The sequence below is a fragment of the Chiloscyllium punctatum genome, chromosome 32, assembly GCF_047496795.1.
Source record: "Chiloscyllium punctatum isolate Juve2018m chromosome 32, sChiPun1.3, whole genome shotgun sequence".
Lineage (NCBI taxonomy): Eukaryota > Metazoa > Chordata > Chondrichthyes > Orectolobiformes > Hemiscylliidae > Chiloscyllium > Chiloscyllium punctatum.
Window position 1 is genome coordinate 11,841,263 of NC_092770.1, and position 18,279 is coordinate 11,859,541.

Genomic DNA, 18,279 nt, shown 5'->3' on the forward strand with positions numbered 1-18,279 from the left:
GAAGGGTTTAGAGAGATGTGGGCCAAGTGCTGGCAAATAGGACTAGATTAGATTAGTGTATCTGGGTGGTATGGATGAGTTGGACCAAATGGTCTGTTTCTGTTCTGTACATCTCTATGATTCTTTAGGTCCTCAGCTTGACCTAAATCTAGACTCCCTTTCTCTTTCATTTCTCCTTTTCTGCAATTCTTTTTAACTCTCTTTGTTCTCGTTCTTATTGCTTCTCTTCTTTCCTGTCCTGGAATTCCAATTATATTCTTAGCTCTTCGAAATTAAATTGGTCTATTACACTTAGGAGCCCAGCTCCTATTTTTACCCAGCTCTGATTTTACTGAAACAAATCAGATCCCAGACTGAAATTTAATTTGAGTGATCACTTTTTACTGGTTTTAATGAGGTGATCTTTCACTGAAGCATAAGAATGCAATGCTGTAGATTTGAGTTTATCAGTAAAAAGAAGTTTGTTCTAAAGAACAAAGAACAGTACAGCACAGGACCAGGCCTTTCGACCTACCATGACTGTGCCAACACATAATACCTTTCTAAATTAAAAATCTTTTTCCTTTACATGGTCTGTTTACCTCTCTTCCATGCCTATTTGTATGTTTGAGAAGATTCCTCTTAAGTGTTGCTATTGTATCTGCCTCCACCACTTCCTCTGGCAGTGCATTCCAGGCAGTTACCACCCTGTGTCTAAAAACCTTGCCTCTTACACCTGCTGTAAATTTACCCCTTTTAACTTAAACCTAGGTTCCCTGCTAATTGATTTTTCTACCTTGGGAAAAACTGATTACCCATTCTATCCATACCTCACATAATTTTATAAATTTCTATCAGCTTGCCCCTCATCCTTTGACATTCAAGTGAAAACAAGCCAAGTTTATCCAATTTCTTCATGTAGCTAATACCCTCCAAATTAGGCAACATCCTGGGAAACCGTCTCTGTACCCTCCCCAAAGTCTCCACATCCATTTTGTAATATGATGAGCAGAACTGTTCACATTATTCCAAATGTTGCCGAACTAAAGTTCAATACTGCTGTATCAAAACTTGCCAATTCTTATACTCTGTACTTTGATCAATGAAAGCAAGCATGTTGTACACATTCTTGACCACCTTATCTACTTATATTGCCACTTGCAGGGAATATTGGACCTATATGGGCAACTCAGCGGTAAGCACTACTGCCCTACAGCACTGGGGACCTGGGTTCAATTCCACCCTCAGGCGACAGTCTGTATGAAGTTTGCACATTGTCTCCATGTCTGTGTGGGTTCATTTGGGGTGCTGGTTTCACTCCACAGTTCAGATGTACCAGTTAGATGGATTGGCCTTGCTAAATTGCCCATAGTGTCTAGGAATTTGCAGGCCAGATTGATTAGCCTGGGAAATGCAGGATTACAGGGATTGGATAAAGAGATGGGTCTGGGTAGGATGCTCTTTGGAAGGCCAATCTGACCTTGATGGGCTGAATGGCCTGCTTCTATATTGTTGGGATTATATGATTCTGTGATATATGCCTAGATTCTTCCGTATGTTGATACTACTAACAGTTCTACCCTTTACTGTGTACTTCCCTCTTACATTAGACTTTTATAAAAGAAATGAAGATAAAATAAAATACACAAAGCTCTTTGCAAATAACACAAATTTTAAGATTTCAATCATACGTTTCATTAATTCTAACAACACTTCTTTACGGTACTTGTGAATTTCCTCTCTTTCTCATCTGAAGTGCTTAATTTAAGTGGTTTCAATTCCCCATCTTGTAAATCTAATAGTTTTTGATTTGTCATGTATTTGAGCTTATACTTTCTAAGTTTCAATTTACCCTTTCAGCAGTTATTTAGTAATAGTTGCTGTATCGGGTCAGTTAGGTTTTCCAATAGTTAAATTATTCTAAATTCCGCTTTCTTTTATTCATGTTTCAGCTATGGTGTTTAAATAAATTCTATTTTGCTTAAAGCCAAATGGTTTGATCAGCTGTATCACACCTGGAATATCCACTTCACATCTGCGTTTAAAATAAGAAAAAGTTTGGGTCTAGGTTACCATCTTAAATTATTTTCCGGGTGTTGGGCCTGGTCCATAACAGACTGGGGGCTCGTCCAGAATTAATTCCATAATTACACTTTGGGATTAGGGCTTTTGAACACAAAGGCAACAAGCGGTAGGTATTAGTGTCTTTTGTTCCAAGTGTTGGAAGAAGTGACTTTGGGGAGTTTTGCAAAAGGTATGCAAAACAAAACTGTCGGAATTGGCAGACAAGCTGGTTTCTGCCAATACAGTAACACCCCTTAAACATACCCTTTGGCAAAAAGGTCAATTCAAGCATAGATTCTTAGAGGCAGGAGGAAACAACATCCAAAGAGATTTCAGAAGAAGGTTAGAGGAGTTCTTTGGTGAATCTTGCAACTCCCCTGGACCCTCGCATCTTGAGACTACTACAGCTCAAACAAACTGGAAAAAACCTGAACTGGGAGAACTGGCCACTCCCCTTCCATTGTTAAATTAGACACTTCCTGGACTCTTTGGCACCTCTGCCTTTACGAGTTCCCTTGGGGAAAAAAAAACAAGGACAAAATAATCTTTTTAAAGTGACAGCCTCATCACAATAGTAGAAACTCAAGAACACCTTTTTTTGCAGGAATACTTCATATCCCTCACTCTAATTCTGTTGTTCACCTGTGGAAATGTCACAGTTGAGCCTTCAAGTTCCGTATGACCGGATGAGGATTGGGAATCAGCTCCCTACTAACAACCCTGTCTCAGTTGATAATAGCAAACATTATTTTATTTTTATTGAGCTACAATCACACTTAAATTAAAACATACTTCACTAGAAAAGGAAGGAGATCTTGAGTGAAAGAAAGAGGGAATTTATTACCTAAGAACTCTAAGAAAACAGAATAAAAATGCAACATAAAAATTCAATGAAACACCATGTTTAAAAGGGAGAATGTCTGGTACGGGCAATGAAGAAAAAGATATTGAAATTAAAATGTTTTTAGTGTCCTTATGGTTTTGGATTCTTAGCCATAGTTGTTTAATGATTCGCTTTTCTTTGTGGCAGCAATCTTTATCTGTAACTGTCTTTTGTGTTCTTGATGAGTGGAGATTTTCCCAATTTGTTTTTTTAAGCCAGGGGCTGTATTCTGAGGTGATGAGAGAAACCAGCAGTTGGAGAAAGAGAGACGGCAAGAAATGGTTCCAGTTCTTGCTTACAAATCTTTGTTTGCTTTTTGTTGTGTTCTGCTGCTCAAAATCTGTAGCTGAAATATAGTTTAGTGTGTGTTTCTCAGTCTAACTCCATTGTCTTTCCAAGTTGAATCACCAAGCTTTTAAATTACTTATCTGTGAAATTGTCATGAATGTGTAAAGTAAAATAGGATGGTGACTCAGTTTTCTGATTTTGAGTTTTTCGATTAAAAGTGATTTCAGTGTAGAAGACTTTGTTTATTTCATGTGAATCCCATGAAGCCTGCCTAAAACTTTGGTCTGGTGACCATTGCAGCCATTTAGGTCCATGTTACTTCCTGTTTAAAAACCATTTCAATCCGTGAAAGGTCTCGGGTAAACCAATGTATACGACTATTGTAACGCTTTCTTAACGTTTTCACTAAATACCTTTTTTGCAATACCACATCATAGTTCTTAAATGTAAACAGTGTCCAGTCCTTGAGCTTCTGAGTCTACCCTCGAGAACTTGCTAGCATCTTGAGACTGATACAGAAAAAACAAACTGGAAAAAAACCTGAATATTTGAATTTGAGACTGCAATGTTGAATGTAGGTCTAGTAGGTCTTGAGAGAAAGAACTGACTTAGCAAGGGAGAGGAATAACCAGAAAGAGAGGGAGTAATAAGCACAGGGTGAAATCAGGAGGCCGTGAAATCGTGGTACTGTCACTAGACAAGTAATTCAAAAGACCAAGCTAATGTTTTGAGCATACTGGTACATTTTCAATGGTGAAATTTGAATTCAATAAAATCTGGAATCAAAAGCTAGCCTCAAGGTAACCATGTATTTTGTAGCTGAAATAAAAGCCCGTCTCGTTTAGGGATTGAAATCTGCCAACTTTACGTGGTCTGGTCAATACGTAATTAGCTCTTAACTGATCTGGGTAATTAGGGATGGACTTTAAATGTTGGCTTAGTCAGTGACTCCCACATCCCATGATCGAATTTAAAAATTGAGAAGCGGATAACAGTAGTTTTAATGTGGAGCTATCATTAGGTAAATCATTTCTTGCTAGTTATTCTGAATTTTGAAAGAAGCAAGGAATCCACAAGTGCCTATCATAATTAATATTGAATCAATCAAAAATGTGCTTGATGAATTACATAAGGATGTGCATACAATGAATGGTCAGTCACTCTCAAGAATGTTTTTATTTACAATGATTCAAGTTTGTGGCCTTAAAATGATAATTATTTTGCACACAACTTTGTCTGATGAACAGAATAAGACGTTAAGCTTGGTATTACATTCCGTGGGATGGGCAACATGTTAAAATAAGGAGGGTGCTCAGCCCACCAAATTCCCACCTGCCCCAAACACACCCCATAAAATAGTGAGGCAGGTTTTTCCAAAATCAGCATCCATCTCACCATATGTATGTATGTAAATAATTAAGGACGAATTGAATTTGTCTGAAATATCCTAGAAGGCCATTCAATCACTAATGGCTTTGATTCAAGAAGAAGGTCCACCAATGAGTTCATTAGGCAATGTGGGTGGTTAATAATTATCATCCTTGCCAGAAATGTACACATCTTAAGAATGAATCCAAAGAAAGGGCATGAACTCAATACCAGATAGCCATCTTTGTGAATGTGTTACCATTTGTACTTGATATTCCTTTATTCTTCTAGTGGAAGTGTTAGTTTATATTAAAATTGTAAGATAATATCATACAAGCATACAAAAGATTTGTCTGTTCAGTTTGATTTTAATTTGATTTGCAGGTGACGATAATCTTAATATTTATGCATATAATTACTTTACAAGTCTAGATCAGAACCCTAATTCAGATGAAAGTCTAAGCTGATTTACTTCACTCCTGAAAAGTGACAAACTGGAATCAGCAAGAAAGGTGCAAGAGATTTAAATGATTCAAATATTACTCCATATACTTGAAAATAACTTAGGAGTCCTTTATTTCCATTCTACTGTATTCATTCAAATCCAGCTTATTTTTAACATGAATTTTCCAAATTAGTCTTCATTGTATGTTCTGAATTTCGATCTGGGTAACTTCAATTCATATTGCACCCACTGTAATGCTGAGTTTTAAAAAAAAAGGTTCCTAGCTACAGGGATAGGAGTGAAAGGGGTGTGTGCGTGGTGGCTGCAGAGGTGTTGGTGAGGCCTTGGGTTGTTAGTGGAGTGTGGTGTAACTATGAAGGTCCATCATTCTTGGTAGGGGAGGTCAATAAGTAGCCAAACTGTACCCTTCTTGCATTGATTTTAACCTAAAGCTAGAATTCAAAATATATCTTTTTTTTATTTCAATTTCCTGCAGCTGAATGCTTGCCATAACTTGTCCTGAAAAGCCATTAGACACGCTGTATAAAATGTCTTTGGTGCCCCTTAGGCTTCTTGGGAGCGATCATGTGCATTTTGTTACTGTGTGCTTTTGTTGTCTTGTATTCACTTATCCCAACAGAGCACATTAAATGGTAGTCTTGCATTATGTGAAAGTATATTAAACTGCTAGTTTAATTAAAAACTTTGGATTTTCACCAAATAGAATCATTTATTTAGGATGCAAGTTTTTAAAAATGTTTTGTTTACATTCATGTAATATTGATTATGATTAGAATTCTGGTGTGAGGTTCTTATTTTATCCTTATGTTTATAACATTGAAGCAATCTCAGGTTTATTTTATAAAAGTATATATTCAATCATCAACAACAAGCTTCCTTAGACCTTACTGGACTCTAAAAAGAACTTGAAGAACTGAGTTTACTAAGGACTTGGGGAAGAAAAGATCTAACACCAGAAGTATATTTGGATCAAGACAAACAATAATCACACAGTACTTTTATGGTTAATGAATGTACATACCACAACTTATACAGGCAGGTAGAAGGCATTTGTCCATCATAAAATTTTGAATGTTCTGGCTTTTGATGTAAAAAGTTTCATGCAATCTGCATTGAATGTATTAATGTGTTTGCTCATTAAGTTGTTGAATGTACATATTTGAAAAATTTGGGACTAATAATGACCAAAACATAATCTATAGTTTCAAGATGCTACCTAATTAACTAATACTTCTCAATAACTTTTACTATTTCTGTGAGAGTAAGTATTTTTAGTAACGTAATGCAGCTCAGTAATGCAAATGTGAGACTTTTTTTACTTTAACTCTTTTAGAGTTTATATAGTATTTATATTCACATGCATTGAATTAAATACTTCATGTTCTTCCAAGATTCGGAATGAATTTAATGTGCACCCGGGGGAGGCTGGTAGGTGAAGGGGGGTTGTATTTGAGGCGGAAAGATGCAGATTGGAGATCTCATCACTGCCCAACTTCCCTTGATTAAGTGTGGGTCAGAAAGGGTGGGGATGCCCTTCCTGCACAGAGGCCAATCGAGACCCTTAAATAGCAGACCAGAGCAATGCCATGTGAACAATCCATCAGGTGAACCCTGTGGCCTGGTGGGGGCCCTCCTTCTCCAGCATTTTTAGATTAGTAATAGGGATGCTCTAGAAATAAAGCCCTTTTCTTTGTCGTCTCACTTTCATCCAGAGGCTTCAACGATAGTTCTTCTGGTCACCATCACTGCATTTCTTCCATGTGTACCACTTGTGCTCCCAGTCTCAGATTGATAAGCAGTTCCCAAGGGTGGGATATCCACCTTGCACTGAAAGGTCTGATGGGCATTTATCCCAGTGGATTCAGGAACATTGTTGACAGCTAAGCACCCTTGATGGGACTTCATGCTAACTGAGCTCATGAAAGTGGTTGTGTCAGTGTTATCGCCGATCCTCCAATATCATTACATTGGTCTTTGTGATCTGTGGCAACAAAAAGAGCAAATAGTATTGCTACAGAAATATGACAATTTACAAACTTTCTACTGAGTTTTCTGAAGATTACCGTAACTTCCCAGTTATATTAAGATGTTGATCAGTTTGTTATAGACAAAATATAGCACAACTCATTTGTGCAATTAATTGGTAAATTGATTCTTTATAAAAGTTTTTGAGTTTATTTCAATACTATGTCATTTCCAAGTTAACTATACAAAACTGTGCAATTCAATGAGCTGACATATAAATCAGCATGTTGATCTTTTCTGCTGTGCTTGCTTCCCTTTTTTGTTTTCCAGTCATCACTTCCTGCCAGAGCTGGATGCAGATGTACTGAATGGTGGCCGGGTTCAACTCATGGTAAGAACTTGCCTCCAGCTCTAAACCAGTTTAGTGCATGCAGAGTTCTATATGAATGGACTTTAACACTAAAATAGCAATATGTTATTTCACTGCTAATCTGTTGTGCGGTTTGCTTCTAAAAGTGTAGAATGTGAGCATAGTGATTATCTTTTTTATTCTCTATATTTGGATTCTGCGTGTGCCTTTGTAAAATTCGACATTGCAAGAAAGGTTTGCTTTAGCATACTAGGAGGTTTCTGGTTACGATCTATTCAAAAATTAACTTTTGGAATATTAAAACAAAAAATGTCCTCTGGTCATTGAAAAAACTTGTGGAATAATTTTGAATAAGCTGTAATTAAGCAAAAATGAATAACTAACTGCATATTTGTCTCCCCATCAAGTCACAGTAAGTAAACAGTTATTCGTAAACAGTTTCTACTTCAAAACTATATAGAATGATTTATGTGCAAAACAAATAATTTACTTTTGCTTTGTTGTTTTAGGCAAGTCATGTAGGTAAAGAATGTTCAGATTTAGACATTGTCTCTGTGTCCAGTGGTAGTACTATAAATCAACCAAGTGATGGATTTAATTATAGTCATCGGCGCTCATCAGGTTCTACACGTAAGTCAACAACCTGCGTTCTTTGAATTTGCCTTTCTTTACCTCAATTGCTGAGATGGTCCAGATGTTTGAATTATAACATTTCAGTCTTTTTTGGAAACTAATTTGTTGCATCTTTATCGTCTAATGATAGTGCAGCATAAATTATACCTATAATGCAGCTGCTGTGATATATTTCTAGTTCATGAAATATCACAAATACTGGTGTTGCCTTTAAGGCAAAAAGTGGAAGTACATTGCATCTACTCATGCAGTTCATTCTAGAAAATGGAGATAGTTCTTTGAAAATTAGGTTCTTCCAAGTTCAGTCTTACTTGATGCCCTGCATATTCTGGAGTTTGTCCAAGATTTGTTAGCCAGTTGTTCAATGCCAAATTCTGTTCAAGTTCATATTGCACCTATTTCAGTTCTTTGTGGTGAGAATAGCCATTTTGATTTTGTTTTCTGACTGAATACAGAACTTTTCCTTCATGCCCTTGAGTGAACCTAATTTGATACTTTTGGACACTGTTCCTGGTATGTAAAAAATGCAAGATTAGAACACAGCTCTGTAACAGAGGTAAAGAACAAAACTTTAAAGAAACCATTTTTAAGAGCTATACTTCAGCAATTTGTTTGCATTTTTAATGCAGAAAGTCAGAATGTTATATAGTAGTGCTAACCATAAAAAACTGATAATCCAAACCATACTAAACTGTAGTATCTTCTTTGATTCCACTAGCAGCTACTGGATTGTGACCCATACATAACTAACAGATCAGTTTCTATTGAACCTGGTTTACACTGGATATTATTTGATTTTTTTTATCCTATTCTTGTTGAATTGTGCTGTTACTTCCACCTTTCCAAAGATCAGGACGTTCTGAATAGCCAAAGTGAGGGATTAAGTTTAACAAATTGGTCAAGAAAGCGATGTTGTCGAGCCAGTTTTATAACTGTAAGATGACACCTAAATTTCCAGTATGGCGAGATGGGCCACCCATGCACATTCTGTACATTGCCTTGAATGTTGGGAAAGAATCCAAAGAGGCATTCACGGCTCGTGCCCAAACAAGCACTAGCCCGTTTGCTTGTGCAAATATGGATCTAAAATCAATCTGAGGACTTTCCTGAAACTAAGCTATTTTGAAATCAGCTGGCAAAAGTCCTGCAGCTTTCAGAAGCAACAAACTGCTTTAGCATTTTCAATTTCGTGTCCATACAATCCTTAACAAACTGCTAGATTCTGTCACCATAATTGTATGTTTTGTAAAATAATGATGAGCATTAATGAGGGTTTTGCAGTTGATGTCATGTTGGACTTTGACACGCTATAATCGACTTGTCAGCACAATTAAAGGTCATGGATTAAAGGGGCACTGGCAGCAGAAAAGACAATTGATTGAGGGACGGAAAGCAAAGTTTGGAGAAAATTATACATTAGTGTTCCCCAGGGATCAGTATTAGGATGTCTGTTTATTTTGAAATATACTAATAACCAGAATGAGAGCATAACTTAGAAATATAGTGAGCAATGAGGAAGATAGATTCAGAGGGACTTTGACAAAGCTGATGTGGTATGTGATATTTGACCTTGTGAAATATGAAGTTATCTATTTTGGTCAGGAAGAATTAAATGAAGCAATACAAACTAGGTGATACAATTCTAATGATGATACAGGAACAGAGACACTGGGGAGATACATAAGTATTTGAGGATGCAGGACAAGTTGAGAATACTGTTTCAAATAAAAATGCTATCCTTGATTTTATTAATAGAGAAATTGGTCACAGAGCAAGGAAATGATACAAATCCTTTATAAAACCAGGTTAGGTCTCAACTGGAATAATGTATTCAATTATGGACATATTTAATAAGGAGAAATGCAGAAATGACTTACTGGACTAGAACCACTTCAGTCAAGAGGAGGCACTAGAGAAGCTGGAGTTGCTTTCCCTAGAAGAGAGAAAGTTAAGGGGCCTTTTGATAGAGGTGGTCAGAATCAAGAATGTTTTTTGGTAGAGTAAACAAAAATAAACTGTTTCTAATGGTGTAATGATCAGTAACCAGCCGATATAGCCTTAGGGTAATTGTCAAAAGAACCAGTGAAACACGGGTGAATGTTTTTTGAACACATTGTGTTCTTATGATATGTTAGGTAGTGCATTGCATGGTGGTGTTAACAAGAGAATTGAATGATAATTAGAATGAAAACATACACAAAATGTGGAGAATGATCAGTACGGTGAGATTAATTGGATTGATCTACCAGAGCAAGATATGCTGGACTGAATAGCCTCCTTCCATGTTCCACCATTCATTGGATCATTTTTAAACAAGTAAGGGATCAGTGATAGTTGTGAGGCTTGCAGAGATGGAGGGGAAATAACTAAAGGGACTGTCTCTAATAGGCTGGAGGACAGGAATGATTGTGATGTAGGGATGATAGTATAAAGCAAAAGAGCATGGCAATAGGATGATCAGGTAAACAAATTAATTTAGAGAATCTGTAAATGGCAACAGCAGAATCACTTGTCCAAAACTGGAATGTTAAAAAGTATTGTAATTGAAAGTGTTGATTTAGATATTATAAGCAGCCTAGCTGACAGATTAAAAGCATTAATGGGCTTTGTTTTGATATTACGAGTTGTCCTAGTCTCATCAGTTTCTGGGGAAGGGGTTCCAGAATTCCACTACTACTTATGTGGAGAGGGTCTTCATTATCTGACATTATCCTGACAAACCGTTTCTGATCTGAGTGTTATACCTCCACGTTCCAAACACCAGAGGAAATCGTCTACCTCCTCCCAAATCCTGTAATCATGTTGCTTATGTCAATTGTATTAGCAGTTAATACTCACATGCGCAATCTATGCAACCAATTAAGTCCTTCTATAATTTTGGTAAATTGGACTGCATTCCCTCGAAGACCAGTACATCTTTTCTGAGATGCGGTGCTCAAAACCTAACGCAATACTCCAAAAATATGGTCGAACCAGCTTTGATTTATCTGTAGCGTAACTCCTATTTCTTTGTATTCTATTCCTCTCAAGAAGTAGACTAACATTTTGTTACCAAATAAATTTTATATTTTGGACCTATCCACTGGTTACTGGTAATTTCCAGGCATGGACTTTTTTAATTTCTGTTTTCATTCAGTGAAGGCCTTTGGGACATTTTCTTATTTTAAACATTTGTAAATAAAGATTGTAATTAAGGTATGGATAACAGGCTAGAGAAATAAAACTTGGTTGCCTTATTCATCAGTCACGCATCCTTGTACTTGTGAAAAACATGAAATAAAAATAGTAGAACTAAACAACGGGGAATGAGACATTGATGGAATTGAGCTCTGCTTTATAGTGATATAAGATTGATTGAACAAAAAGGAAGTAAACAAAATATTTTAGTTGTTATTAAATATTTTAAAACTGACAAATATTTTCCTCATTTGATTTAGTGATTTTGTAAATTATTTTAAATGAATTTATGAATTTGTTAAAACTAATACTCAACAGAAGAAACTGGAGTTAAAAGTTAAAGTGTTTGTTAATCCTGGAATGGAAATGTTTTAGTTGCATGATAATTCTATTCATGTTCAGCCAATATTTCTATTGACATTTAAACTACTTTGCTGAGTACACTCATAGGAAATCTGGATGTTGACTACATATAGTGACCAAAGCAAACTCCCTACCCCGACTACCTATGACTAGTTAAAAGCATGAAAATTGGGTGGGAGCGGTGTGCATGCTTAGAAAAATGTTTTCACCAATCGGACATCAAAAGCAGTTGTTTGGGGCAGGAATAAAAGTCCTTCCTTAATAGACAGCTTTTATCAGTACAAATTCTGCAAACATCTTAATGCACAAGGTATTGTGTGATCTATTTCAAACTCATACTCATATATGGACTAAGATATAAGTTTGCTGATACATTTTTTTCCTGAAGTTTACTAGAAAATGCAGCTGTAAATGTTTGAAGAGGTCATTCCACGGACACAGAAAAAAAACTTAAGGCATGACAGGAAATAGCAAGCGACCTATTTTAGAAGAAAGCTGCCCTTCTGAGAAGGATTTTCCTGAAGGTCTTGCATGACAAAGATACTACACAGAGAGAAGAGCACAGGCCATCTCCGTCTCTATATTAAATAGGCAGCACCAATACAATAATCTGATTTAACTTGCTGCAGTGTTTCATTTGACTCTTTCCTTGGTCTTGCCAGATTGATTTTGATTTTTATTTTTATTTTACTTAAATCCACAGCAAGTTCATGACATGTTTTATTTGCTAGCTCGTGGATTTGAAAGGATGGTGCTCATTGCTCTGACAGTTTCAAGTAGTGTGTATTATTATAATTTGGATTGTTCGATATGTTACGTATGTCAGTGTTGATAGGTACAACTAACATAATTCAAGAGAAATGTTTGGTAACTTTTCAAGTCAGTGTGCTAAAACAAGAGGATTTTTAAAACACATGAAGGTTTCTCAAAATTCCCCCTTTGAAGTAAAAGAAATGTTCTTCTGGCTTAATGATGTGATGCGAGTTGATCAGTTTGTTATGTAAATGAAGTACTTGGAGAAAACACCATGGACTTTCTAAATATCTTTCTACACAGTAAAATTACAACGTGCATAACAAAGGTATCAATAAAATCTTACATAAACCAATGCCTTGCATAGTTGATCATCTTACTTCTATGTAAAATATAAATATGAAGTTAAGCACACTAACAAAGGCACCTTATTTGGGCACCATGTCATGGGTTAAAATGCTAAAGTACTTTAGGTTGTAAGATATATGGCTGTGCATTCTTAAAATTGTGCAGGGCTTGTTTTTATTTCTGTTAGATTCTGGGCAATTGAATCAATATTTGGAACACTATATTTTACATGTTATAATGGTTTATTGATTTTTATTTATTTAGATAATATGTTTGTTTTTAATCTTAAAAATAGAAACTATTGCATCATTGAAAACTGGCACCAAACCTTTGAAGCAAGAACGCATATCTTTCCGAAACAACCAAGTACGGCTCAGCACAGGATGGGGAAGTGGCAAAAGACGAGGAAAAACTTTATAATCATTTTCTGCCTTGAGGCAGTGACAGTAAAAGGTCATAGATGTGTTTGTAATCATAAAGTCTGTGTGTTAAAATTTTAAAATCTCATCAATTTTCTTCACTTGTTATGGAGAAATTTAAATTCGATGTATAAATGTGGCCATTTTACTTCAATGATAATTGTTTGACTGACTTGTTGAAAATAATGATTTGGCATATAAATTGCATCTGTAACTGTTAAGTGTTTTAGCTCCTTTGCTTTAGTCTAAATTGATTACTGTAAAATTGCTGACTCCACTAGTGAATTTCACAAAGATAATAAAAGTAAATATGTGAAAGCAATACATGACCAAATACAGCGGGGTAATTCTTTATCCACTAGGCATATAATGAGCAAATTCTGTTGACAGAACTGATCCTGAAATCTCATCAGTACATCAGATCTGAATGTTTAAAAGGTATAATACTTTTTAAATATTTTATGAAGAGGTGTCATTAAAAATACATCACTCCCCATAGCTTAACTTTATAAGTAACAAAGATCCATAACTGTTCCATGAGACAGTGAATTCAAAAGTCCTTCACACATGAAATCAAACTATTTGTGTGCCAATATCAGTGCTCAATCTATATGACCTCAACCTATATGTAGTAATATTATGACTTATAATTTAACAAGTGACATACCTGAATCACAGCTTGCAGGTTTTTTTTCTCTAATCTACATTGGGAAAAACAATTCTGCTCAATCACTTCACTGTATGTTTGTGGTTCATTTAAACACACTTTATTCATACAAGTATTAGTTTAGAGGAAATAACAGTACCTGAACTGAGTATTTTGTTTGGGGAAAAAAAACCCTTGAAGTTGGATTGAAATCCATCGCCGTTTTTAAAACAACCTCTGCAGAACTCTGTGTATTACAAATATAAAAATTCAAGAACAGAAAATGACATCAATGTGACCTTGATTTCATAAATTTTACAAAACAAACTGCCTTTAGCTGTAGTTAGTATAATCTTCCTTTTAGATAAGTGTGTTTAAACTTCCCGTCCGGGAATGTGAGTGAATTTGGGATGTTTTTAAACTGACAAGGATTGAAGTGCCTTGTGGACATTTACATTTGGACATTACAACTACACAACATAAGAAATTGATAGTGGAGTAAAGATCAATAGTGAAGTGTAACTTTCTCTTTATAGTAAAAGAGTTTGAAACAAAGCTTACCGTGTTCGGGAAGACACCGCCTGCATTCTACTCTGCCGTTGAGGTGGTGGCTGTAATGCACATCAATCTGGAACAAGAAATGGAAAATAAGCAAGAAAAGTTTACTAAATGTTGATCTCAGCCCAAAGTAATCCTACATCTAACTGTCCCTCACACTTTACAACGTGGAGAAATCTGCATACATTTATTTGAGTGGACAAGGCCATTGCGTTCTTTAAAATAAATCGACAGCTACAAAGTTTCCAGTGTGTTTTAATGGCCCATTCGAGTATTTCTTTCGTGTGGCTTCTGTTTGACACGAGTGATAATGCACTTGAGGCAAATCTCCACATACGATATCACCCCATTAAGGATTGCACACCTAACATAGTAAAACTTCCATTTTCGCCCTACACGTACGAGCTGACCGGTTGTGTTTTTGTTTGAAATTGTTATTTTTATGTTAGCCCCATCCATCAGGGGAGCGCTTGTACTTCCCGCTTCAGCGCAGAATCAGGACTTGACCTCGGGGTTTTATTTTCATTAACCTCTAAGTTGCGTTGCTTTTGCCTCAAATTGGTGTGCGGTTGCGAGTGTGCGCGACGACATGGAAGTGTTCGGGACAAGAGTGAGAGAGTGTGATGCTATAACTCCGCAAATAAGGCGCAAAGCTGGACGAAAGCAGCACGGAATATTCCACCAGGGTTACTTTCCAGTTCTGCTTATTCATGGCCAACTCTGAAGGAAATATGGTATATATCTTTTAACATAGGACACTATTCCTATTTATGTTTTTGTCATATGATTAAGCTACAAGTGAATTAAAAGTCTTTTCCTGTAAATCTCCCAAATAAATTCCTGTCAATACATTGATTTTTTTTTGTTGTTTGCTATGTAGTGATTCTCCTCTCTTCTGGCCACTCATGCGTTTGCTCGTCCCGATCTATTGGGCTCTAGTAAGTGATTACCACATCCAAACCCAGTTATTCACATTCGAAATTCGACTGCTGCATTGCACGGAGTAAACTTCTGTTTCGTCTAGTCCTTGATTGTCTTTCCGACTGATGCAGAAAAGCAGCCGGGTGCAGAGATCTGGGGTGAGGGGACAATCATATTCAGTGACAAAAGGCAAAAGCAGTTCTTAAAAAAAAAGAAAATCGATCTCCCATACCAAGTATTCACCCCTTTAAAGGGGGAGGGGGGGGGGGGGGGCAGAAACCCAGAATTTGTATCTGATTTTTAAAATCTGTATAAATGGTCAATCATCAAAGTCACAAAACGACAGCAAAACGACCAGGTGTGTGATTTTTAACTTTGTACACCCCAGTCCAACACCAGCATCTCCAAATCATGACAGCAAGAATGGCACAGTAAGAGCCCACTCGTTTTACACATCTCATAAATGATTTAAGATCCATTGACACCTTCCCAACATCAGCGCGGTTTTAAATACATCGGTGGTTAGGGATTGTCAGAAACATGTTAAAAATAAATTACTGAGCGATGGCTTGGAACCCTCAGGGTAGTGTAAATGTCGTGTTCAGTATGAATCAGTCAAATGACTCCAAACTTGCCCCTCAAGTTAGTATTCCGATTCGGGCCACCTCAAGCTGCTCTAGTGCTATCGCTCTTTTAGTTGCTTTAAACTGTTTATGTTTCTATTGCCAACGGATTGTTGATTAAATCTGCTAAGTCTGTGTTGTCAGACTATTGTATGTGAAAAGTTAACCCGTGCGTGCACAATAAAAAAACGCATTAATTTCAGAGGTTATGCAAACCTTCCTTTTAAGCATATAACTACAGCAATCAATCCTGACAGAACCTCATCAAGTAACGAATTCATCTTCGACAACATGAAAATTACTCATAATGTATTTGTAGCTACCGGTTTCTATACTGATTGCTAGGAAACGAGGCATATCGGCTGAGTAGACAGGGCAGCATCTCAGAAACCACGATTAAAATGCCAACAAAGCGCTAAATAAATGTCTGTTTCGAAAAATACAGATCATGAAAACAAAACGAGTGGGAGCGAAAGTGTTCCTGCTGCAAAACAATATCCAACATTCAGATCGAATATAATTCTCATTTCGAAATTGCCAAATGAACTTAGCGTCAGCAATTCCATTATAAAGGCACGAAGCTTTGTGAAGAAGTAGAAGTTATCGTTTTCTTTAAACTAAACATAATTGACAAAAGGAAACACAGATAGAACGGCGCTTTCAGCAGAAGGAACGAGGGCAGCGAAACTTTTATTCCAGATTTTCAAAATACTTAATTTTATTTAAAACTTATTAAGTGCATAGAAACCTTTAGATGGCAGAAAAGCGACTAAGTTACTGAAAACTGGTTAAAACGCATTCTCTGTATATTCTGAGAAACTAATACGCTGGGGGAGGTATTTAAAATATACATTTGTAACAGATCGCTATTGCGTGTTTATGCCCAAGACCCCAAACATATCCCGTTTAATCTGGTACTGAGTGAGTGTGGCAAGTCTGTGCTGCAAATGTCTTACATTTCCTCCAAGTCAAGGTACTGCACAACTGATGCTGTAGCAAACCTGAAGAACTGATTGCACTTTTAATGCGGAGACAAATCAACATAACTTGCCTCGTGGAACTACTCAATTACGAATCTATTGGCATTTTCTGACTTCGTGTTTAGATTGTACACAATTGCAAACGCCAAAAAACGGAGAAAGATAAGGCGTTGACGATTTTAGTTCAGTCAGGTCTCATTACTAACCTTGGGTTTGCTAATCAGTTTACCAGCGAAACTAAAACTGGATCTATTCGTACCAGTTAACGGCACAGACAATAAATATTTCCTGTCTAATTCAGTATGTTTAATGACCGAGCTGAATTGGCTGGTACCGTCACATATTACAACAAACAAAGGAATTGCTGGAGAAAATCAGCAGGTCTGGCAGCATCTATGAAAAGGGAAACAGGAAAGGGACAAGTCCAGTATGACGGCTCTTCATAACTCAAGACTTTTCTGAAGACTCATACCGGTCCAGAAGCATTAACTCTGCTTCTCTCTCCACAGATGCTGCCGGACCTGCTGAGTTTCTCCAGCACTTTCTGTGTTTTTTCAGATTTCCAGCATCTGTTTGTGATTTATTAGCCTCACTTGCCCAGCATATATTAAAAGAAACTATCCCGACATCGTTAAAAATCGCACAACACCAGGTTTATTTGGAAGCACTAGCTTTCGGAGTGCCGCTCCTTCATCAAGTGATTGTGGAAATTAAGATCATGCCCACAGAATTTATAGCCAAAGGAGTCCAGTGTCATGGAGATGTGATACAGTAAACAATCTTAGATTAAAACGTTCATCTTTTATAATTGGATACGCTGGTTTCCGTTCTTTGATATGTAAATTCCAGAACTTCTTTTAGAGATTCTGGCATCCTTAGATAAGAGGCGTTGATAATTATCATCTGATTTGCCTGAACATCCAGACACGAGGCTATGCTCCTGAACGAAGTTAACAAAAGGCGTTGTATTCCTTACGTGGTAGCCTAAAAGACACAGAAAGATACATAATCCCCAACATTCATTGTAGTTCTAAAAGATTCAGCGCTGAAATCACATTGTAGGCACTTCCCATGACCGAAACGCGAATTATTTAGCGAGGCTTGGGGAGAACGTTTGGATAGTTCAATGTCATACCGGGCATGTTTAAAAGTCAGTTTGAAAAATGAATCAAAAAGTCAAGTCTGTGGCTGTCCCCACAGCAAAGGCACTCACTTTTACGATGTGTTTTCCTCACGGGTAGGGGATGGACAGAGGGTGGAGAGAGCGACTCTGGGATTTGCATATTCATTATGTTGGGAGGAGGTTGCAGTGGGATACCCAGCGCTTTTACTGTATATAGAGCCGTTTCCAGAAAGCTTGTCGACGGTCAAAAGCTGCTGTTTCCATTTCAACCCGAACTTGCTAGTAGCAAGCACCGATTGCGCCCTCCCGAGCAGGTCGGTTTTACCTTGAGGCTGCCTCTCAGCTGGTTTAC

General features: G+C 36.9%; 1 protein-coding gene across 1 annotated transcript in view; it reads left to right on the plus strand.

The window, feature by feature from the left end:
• lrriq1 (leucine-rich repeats and IQ motif containing 1) overlaps positions 1 to 13,398 on the plus strand; it is a 183,768-nt gene extending 170,370 nt beyond the window's left edge. The window contains exons 26-28 of the mRNA XM_072552684.1: positions 7,344 to 7,404; positions 7,893 to 8,013; positions 12,953 to 13,398. Coding sequence (XP_072408785.1) covers positions 7,344 to 7,404; positions 7,893 to 8,013; positions 12,953 to 13,077 — 307 coding nt within the window. The 3' untranslated portion in view covers positions 13,078 to 13,398. The remainder of the gene's footprint in view (positions 1 to 7,343; positions 7,405 to 7,892; positions 8,014 to 12,952) is intronic.
• Positions 13,399 to 18,279: the final 4,881 nt, after the last annotated feature.